This window comes from Myodes glareolus, chromosome 9 (assembly GCF_982192425.1).
Source record: "Myodes glareolus chromosome 9, mMyoGla1.1, whole genome shotgun sequence".
NCBI classification, from domain to species: domain Eukaryota; kingdom Metazoa; phylum Chordata; class Mammalia; order Rodentia; family Cricetidae; genus Myodes; species Myodes glareolus.
In genome coordinates this window covers 97,295,767-97,304,169 of record NC_142034.1, presented here as the reverse complement: position 1 = coordinate 97,304,169, position 8,403 = coordinate 97,295,767, and the positions used below count along the sequence as shown (strand labels likewise).

Sequence of the window (8,403 nt, the reverse complement as noted above, 5' to 3'; positions counted from 1 at the left end):
ATTATGTCACAGCAGAACTTGAAGCATTCAGCTCCGTCTTAAGTACGTTAGCCTTCTCCAAAGCTGTAGCAAGAATTTCATAGAGTATTGTGAATGACTGTTAAGTATCACACACTTAGTTATCCACTAACTAAGTGGATAGAATATGTTATCTAGAATATGTTAGCGCAGACCCGCTCTAAGGAACAAACTCACTTCACAGGAACAGACTTCTTATGAAGTAACACTGATAAGTGCTACCAGCTATAGGAACACTGCTATGAGCATACCAGTGTCCTCGATCTGATTCTCAAACGTATAGGGCGGGGGAGGAGGGAAGGATTGGGGAGAAAGTTAAACTTCCTATAATGGTCTGTCCTGTCCCTTTAAGAGACAGGCCCCGCCCACCCCCTCCCGTCTTCTGAGGCAAGCTGATTTTAGAATTCCAGCCTGAGCTTCCTTCCCATTTCTCTCCCTTCTCCCCTTTTTTCCTCTCTCTCTCTCTCTCTCTCTCTCTCTCTCTCTCCCCCCCCCCCCCGTCCCTTCCTCCCTCCGCTTTTCCCCTTACTTCTTTCCAGTCTCCTCCATAACCCACGGAATAAATATCCAACCTGACTCTGCATGGCGTACCTGTCCATGTCTCTGTCTCTCACCCGATGCGTGGCTCACTGCCTGGGACTTGCTGCTCCCTGCCTCTGCCCCTCGTGGCCCATAGGCCACTCACGGAACAGCGCCATCTTACTTTTACCATAACACTTCCTGAGCCACCGATGCGGAAATCACCATGTCACAGAATGCAGCTACTGCAGAGACTGTTAACACTCTTGCTGCCCGTGTTATCCAGGCCTTAGAGACTCAAAATACCATTGACTCACATATTCAATTGGGGATGTTAAATTTAAATCAGCAAACAGCCTTATTGCAGGAACAGATTAATGTGTTGTGGATGGTGCAACAAGCCTCTTGTTCTCATTTTTATCATTCTGCCTGTGTGACCCTTATGGAAGTGAAAAATATGTCCTTTGAGGTGCAACGCCTTAATGCTTACCTTAGGGGGCCTTGGAATGATTCCTTTGTAAACTTTACCCACTCTTTGGTACATCAAATTATTGCAATTAATGAAACTCGTGTTAAACCTGTATCTGCTGAGGGATGGTGGAATACCATGGCCCAGATTGAGGGCTGGGCACAGTGATGGGGAGGTGCCTTGTCCCTGGGGATCTTGGGACTAGTAGGGGTGGCAGTAGGCCTGCTCCTCTTAAAACGAGTCCTAAACACCTTCACCATGACTGAGCTTGTCCACCGTCAGGTGTTACTCAGTCTGGCCCATGACCCGGAAGTCAGGAGGTATGGCTGTAGATGCTGAAAAAATGAGGATCTCCAAGGACGGGCAACCTGTGAGGAGACCCCCACCTAAAACAGGGCATTGGGGGCCCTATGACGGGTAAGGGAAGGTACTTCCCTCGCAGGACCTAAGATAGGACCCCTCATTATAAAATAAAGTAGGGGGAATTGTGGGAATTGCTGCCCCGAGTTATATTTCCCTGCCCCCATTTGAGATGCTTATCTGCAAAGAAAATATGACTTCCCTCTGCTCCTGGAGTTGGGTAAGGAAGTTTGAGTGCACATGATCATTCCTTGATCCCTGCTGGGGTCAGGTGACAGTCCCTACCAGGGTCAGGTGACAGTCCCTACCAGGGTCAGGTGACAGTCCCTTTGCAGCCCACTCCTCTTTTGGTGCCCTGGTATAAAAGCCCCAGCAGAACAACAAACAAGCTGAAGCTGTTCCACCTCAACCTTGTGCTCTGTGGATTCATTCAACCTGGACACCCTCCGCAGAGACTCGTGCAGACTCGTGGTTCCAGCCCGTGCAGGCACGGCACATAGCTGAACTTTGATGAACAGTGCATCAAGTACAGATGGAGTGTTCCAAGTGGCAAGAGCATCAGATGCTGCCAGACATTGTAGCACACACCTGTAATACCATCAACCTGAGAGACAGAGGTAGGAGGATCAGGAGCTCAAGGTCATGTTCAGCTATATAGCAAATTCGAGACAGTCTGGGCTACGGGAGACCCTATCTCAGAAAACAAAGGAAAAAATTGTTAGGTCCAAAGGAGACGCCAATTCCTTAAACTCCAACGACAGTGCAAATATCCAAAAATGGACTCAAACTGACTAGAGGAGGAGCTCTGGTGGTTAGATAAAAGCCAGCAAGCTCGTTGGTGGGTGCTTCACACAGATAATCCCAGTGCTGGGGAGACAGAGACAGGCAGATCTCTGTGTTCTACGACAGAGCAAGTTCTAGAAACTACACAGAGAAACCTTGCCTTAAAAAGGCAAAAACAAAATAAGAACAGATACTAAGCCAGCATCCCTCAGGAACTTGTGAAGCCTGTTCCCCTCTATCACTGGCAGAAGGGACATTGGCAGAAGGGACACATGGCTCCCTGTGGCGCCTCCAGGCTCCCTCTGTATCCCAAGTACCTGTTACACATTTCACAGTCCATGCTAGCGTCCTAGCCCTTCTCACCTCCTCCCCCACCCTGAAGTCCCCAGCTCATGGGCTTCCCTTCCTCAAGTTACTCATTCTTTTTTGTTTGTTTGTTATTTCAGGACAGGGTTTCTCTGTAGCTTTGGTGCCTATCCTGAAAATAGCTCTTGTAGACCAGGATGGCCTCGAATTCACAACACTCGGGAGGCAGAGGCAGGTGGATCTCTGTGAGTTCAATGCCAGCCTGGTCTACGAAGCAAGTTCTAGGACTGCCTCCATAGCTAGACTAGGCCTGCTTAGTTGTAAAAGTTAAATTTTCACCACCCTCCCAAATAACAGGAAGGGAACTGAGGGCTCGTGAATGGGTTTAGGATGATCAGTGGGCACACACACTGCCACTTTCTACTCCCAGCATTATACACAAAAATTGTGTGTATCTTACTCCAGGTAGATGTCCATAGCCTTCACCAGCCAAATTCTCAATGGATTCTGAGACTCAAAGGTTAAAACCAAGCAAAGAATAGTCCCAAACTGTTGTAAAATGAGAGACCCTTGGAGAGTGTGCTCGAGTGGAAATCAGTACCATGAACAAAGAACACGGAGTGTAGCAAGGAAAAGGTACAAGGAGAGCGAAATGGGGGAAAGAATCTGCATACTGCATTCAGCAGAACTGTAAATGTCTGCAGCACAGTGTTCCCTGGACAGTGGTGGCACACCTTTAATCCCAGAGGCAGGTGGATCTCTGAGTTGGAGGCCAACCTCATCTACAGAGTTCCAGGACTTGAAGAGAAATTCTATCTTGAAAAACCAAAAAAAAAAAAAAATGCTGTCAGTTCAGCTGTGGTTCTTTGTCAACTTCGTCTATCCTATACCTCCCAGGCTAATTGGGCTCAAGCAATCTTCCCACCCACCCTTGAAAACTGCTAAGATTCCAGATGCGTACTACTGAGCACAGCAAGAATTACTTTTATTCAAGCTAGAGAGATGATGGATCAGTAGTTAAGAGCTCTTACTGTTCTTCCAAATGCCTGAGTTTGACTTCTGTATCAAGAAGCGCTTGACACTTGACAACCTGTAACACAGCTCCAAGGATTGCAATGCCTCTTCTACAGGTATCTTCACACATGTAGTGCACATACAGGTGAATAAGAAGAAATACACACATGAATAAAAGTTCAGCAGTTAAGAACACTTGTTCTTGCAGAAGACCCAGGTTTGATCCTCAGCACCCACATGACAGCTCACTGACTGTCCATATCTCTAATGCCAGAGGATCCCTGACAATTCTAACTCAGATTCTCATGTTTGCATAGCAAGCACAATTACCCACGGAGCCATCTTTCCAGCCTGCTCCCTCAACCCCCCCCTTTTTTTTTAAATTTGGCTTTTTTGATATGGGGCTCTTTTAGTAGCTTAGTCTGTCTTGCAACTCACTATGGAACCCTAGCTGGTCTCAAACCTGGTTGTGGTGGCACACATCTATACTCCCAACCCTCAGGAGGCAGAAGTAGGCAGATCTCTGAGTTCGAGGCCAGCCTGGTCTACAGAGCTAGTTCTAGGACAGTCAGCACTACACAGAGAAAAAAACCTCTACGAGCACTATGCCTCGAAAAAACAAAAAACAGAGAGAGGAGGAAGAGAGAGAAAGATATCATATATATATATATCATATATATATATATGATATATATATATATAGGAGAGAGAGAGAGAGAGATTACGGTAAAGAATTCTTAGTAGTCCTTATCTCTTCAGCCTGCCTTTTCCATTGCAAGTTCTCGACCCAACATGTGGAAGACCTGGTGTGACAAAATCTGCCTTCTTGATTCTGCTTCACGTTTATGAGGCCGGCTGCTTATCCTCCGTTTCTAGTCTAGTAAATTCTGTCCTGCTATTCGAGGAAGTAGATAGTGGGACAGACTGCACGCAGGTCATTGAAAAGCTTCAGGGACGAGTCCAGCAAGTCTAATCCCAGGACTACAGAAGTGTGGTCTCTAAAGCAGGAGGACAGCGGCGGCTCACGTGACCTCCTACTGGCGCTGTGGTCCCTCAGGCATCAGGGCGTGATTTCTCAGGACAGCTATTGGCTGAGAGGTGGGGCTGGCGGCGTCCGCACGGAAGAAGGGCGATGCGGGGGCGTGCCAAGATGGGCCGCAGATGCTTCCTATTGGCTGTCAGCATGTCGGGGCGTGTCGTCCACAAACTGCGGGCGGGTGGGGCTGGAAGCTGCGGGAGTCCAGGGTTGCTTCTTACCGTGCACCTGAGAGCTGACGCCCCTAGTCGTCGAGGCTGCGCTCGCTCTGTCCCAGCCGCCATGAACCGCTTCAAGGTGTCCAAGTTTCGGCACATGGAGGCCCGGCCGTCCCGCCGAGAGGTGAGCCCGGACCACGGACCCCGATCCCTCGCTCCTGGTCCCAGATACCTGCCATCCTCTTGTGCGAGCCGGCGCACTGCACACCCTGGGCTGCGGAGACCCTCTACCCCGCCCCACCCTGCCCCGAGCTTTCCACCCGGAACCGCTCCCTTCAGCTGAGCCCCAGAGTCCAGGCCGCCCCTTCACTGCCTAGAGGACAGAGTCCGGAGCTCTAGTGACGCGCCCTGGCCACTGGGTGATCCCGGTAGGCCTGGCCAGTTTCCCTTGCCCTGGGACCCCCAGGAGGCCTCGCAGTCCTTCCAGCCGCGTCCAGGCCTCTGCTTCCGGTCGGCCTTGCTGGGAGCCAGGCTGGGAAACTGTAGACTTGGGGCTTCTCTTTCCTGATGTCTAGGATCGCCCCTGCCTGGGGCCGGCCTATGTAGAGATGCACCTTTTTCTTGTCTTGGGGAGAGTGAGGGTGTCATCTGGGGAGGGAGCCCCTTGGCCAGGCAGGCTTCCTCCCTTGGGTTTCCGCCGGCTCTTCCTCCTCTGCTGGTGCAAGCTCTTCTCTTACTAGGGTGATGCTACTAGTGGCGGTTAGGGCCTGGAGAAGCTAGAGCAGGTGGAGCCCAAAGGAAGTGTTGAGAAGGACAGCATGCTTGTTGAGTTTGCTTCAGAGACCAGGCCGGCCCGGGCCTATCTCCCTATTATTTGGAAAGCCCGGAATGTCTTCGGATAATTGGGCTTAGGAATTGACCTCTAGTGACCGTCAGTGGCCCAAAGCAAGTTATGACAGCCCTTCTCCGTTTCCTTCTCTGGACAGTATCCTCTCCGTGCCTACTGTGTGCTGCCCAGCTTCCTGAGCTAGAGCAGCATTTCCCCTCCCCTGTGGCATTTAACAGCCTCAGGAGGAAGATGGCCAGCAAGCACACTATATTGCCTCGAAGAACACCCAGGGGTGTGTGGGTGCGCTATGATGTGAAGTGCTGAAGTCGGGGTTACTTTACCATTGTGGAGAACGCTGCCTGGGAGGTGAATTGCAGCTGAGGCCAGAAGGGTAGGAAGTAAGAAAAAGCCCAGTGAGAAAATAGAAAGTGAACCCAGGATGGACAGAGGGCAGGGTGATGGATGGGTACAGGGCAGAGCTGCAGAGGAGGAAGTTGGGTTTTCTTCTGAGTGCAGTGTGGAGTCATTGAAAGGTTGAGAGGAAGTTTAGATTTGAATCAAGAACATTGCTAGGAGTGCAGTAATTACTACTGGAGGGGTCTGGGGAGACCTTCAGGGGCACCTTCCTGTGTGGACCTCCATCCAACAACTAATAGAGACAAGTCCATGGAACTAGGGGCCTCAGGGAGGGATGAAAACAGTTTGTGTGATTGGAAGTGGGAGAGCAGGCTGTCCCTTCTCCCTTTCAAAGCTGTTGTCTGTCACTGCAGAGTAAACATGAATCAGGAGGGAAAAGTATGAGAGCCAGGCAGTGGTGGTGCCCGTCTTTAATCCCAGCACTTGGGAGGCAGAGGCAGGTGGATCTCTGTGAGTTCGAGGCCAGCCTGGTCTACAAGAGGTAGTTCCAGGACAGGCTCCAAAGCTACAGAGAAACCCTGTCTCGAAAAAAAAAAAAAGTAGTGTATGGTACTGATGTTCTACTGGGTGGAAATGGACAACACACTAGGGAGTGTGGGTGCTTTGTCACTGAGGCAAGAAGGGTCGCAGAGGAAACGGGGACCTTGCTGATCTCAAATGCAGGACAGGTGCTCTTCCTCTCCCCCACATGTGGGGGTGTTCACATTATTGCCTTTTCACTTAGGCAAGGGAAGAGCATGTTCTGAGGAAGCCAGGTCTTTACCTTCTCCCTGCTGAGTGTGGGTGTTTTCAAGAGGTCCTTGGGCCCCAGGAGAGCCCTCTGCAGAGAATCTGCAGAAGCCAAGCCCAACTTCTGTTCGGTTGTCACTTTTTTGTCACCTTCCCCCTCTCTGAACTGAAATATTCCCTCCACAGACACATGCGCCTGCTTTTGACAGCCTCCTCCTCCTTATTAGGGAACTGATTTGCGAAAGAAAATCACTCTCTTAGCTACTTAGATTATTTCAAGAACATTTGGTATTTTTTTAGAGGACTCAGTGGGACAGATCCAAAAAAGTCCAATTCCATATCCAAAGAAGTACTTCTCTGATGGTGTAGAACTCAGGCGGAGTTCCCTAGGGCCGAGGAAATGAGTTTATTAGTCACCTGCTTGCTGGGCATGCATGAAAACTTCAGTTTCATGTCCAGAACCTAAGGTGATGCTATGTGCCTATAATCACCACAGCTAACTAGTCAGCCAGCCTTGCTGAATTTGTGAGTTCCATATTCTGGGTAAGACCCTGTCTCAAAAACCAAAGTGGGGCTGGACAGTGGTGGTGCATGCCTTTAATCTTAACAAATGGGAGGCAGAGGCAGGTGGATCTCTGGGCTGAAGGTCAAGCTGATCTACAGAGCTAGTGCCAGGATGGCCGGGGCTACACAGAGAAACCCTGTCTCTAAACAAAACAAAAAAATGGGTGGCCCCTGCGGAATTACACCAGAGGTTGTACTCTGGCCTCCTCATTCACACACGTGTATACACACATACACTCGCACGTACACGCACGCACACAAAAGATGGAGTTTCCTGTATTAGGGCCCTCTCTAGGCTCGAGCAGAGACCTGACACCAACCATGTTGCTTATTGTTCATTTGCAGGCCTGGGTCAGTGACATTCGTGCTGGAACTACCCCCACATGTGGGAGCCACATCAAATCAAGCTGCAGTTTAATTGCCTTCAACTCCGACCGCCCAGGTAGGGAAGTAAACATGGGAGAAAGGTTCACACATCACCACCATACATAGGGTGAAGAAGGGCAAGCTCCATTCACACTGGAGAGTTGGAGCATCCTGGACTCGGGGGAGGGACAAGCCTTAGACCCCTTTAAACTGCTCACCTTATAGGGAGGGCTTGTACATAATCACGGCGGTTGTTCTAGCCAGGCAGGAGAGAAACCGGTGCTTCTGTTTTCAGCCATCCACAGACAACTCCCCACCTTGTATCTGGGCCTTGGGTGGCTGGGATCATAATGACGGTCTGAAGAGCCCTGTGCCAGGTGTGGTGCAGTATACCTATAATCTCTGCTCCAGGGTCTGGAAGAGCGTAAGATGCAAGTCAGCCTGAGCTACCCAGAACCTATCTCAAAGAAAAAAACAAAACCCCAGAAAAAACTCAAAAAATAAAGCCCTTGGGCTGGAGAGATGGCTCAGCGGTTAAGAGCCTTGCCTGCTCTTCCAAAGGTCCTGAGTTCAATTCCCAGCAACCACATGGTGGCTCACAGCCATCTGTAATGAGGTCTGGTGCCCTCTTCTGGCCTTCAGGCATACGTGCAGACACTATTGTATACATAATAAATAAATAAATAAATAAAGCCCTGTGTTAGTTGAGACTCCCTTGGCTGTTTTTGACAACACAGACAAAATAACTTAAGCACAGGATAAATACCTTTTTGGCTGACTCAGGACTTTAAGAAGAGCTGGGTCCAGAGGTTCGTAAGTACTATCCTCGCCCACT

At 49.9% G+C, this 8,403-nt stretch overlaps 1 protein-coding gene across 2 annotated transcripts in view; it reads left to right on the top strand.

Annotated features, from left to right (window-relative positions):
- The first annotated feature begins 4,682 nt into the window (after positions 1–4,682).
- Coro7 (coronin 7) overlaps positions 4,683–8,403 on the top strand; it is a 53,002-nt gene continuing 49,281 nt past the window's right edge. Inside the window, exons 1-2 of one of the 2 annotated variants that reach the window (XM_085694643.2) lie at positions 4,683–4,847; positions 7,548–7,644. In XM_085694643.2, coding sequence (XP_085550769.2) covers positions 4,788–4,847; positions 7,548–7,644 — 157 coding nt within the window. In that variant the 5' untranslated portion in view covers positions 4,683–4,787. The remainder of the gene's footprint in view (positions 4,848–7,547; positions 7,645–8,403) is intronic. The other variant, XM_085694644.2, reaches the window with a different exon arrangement.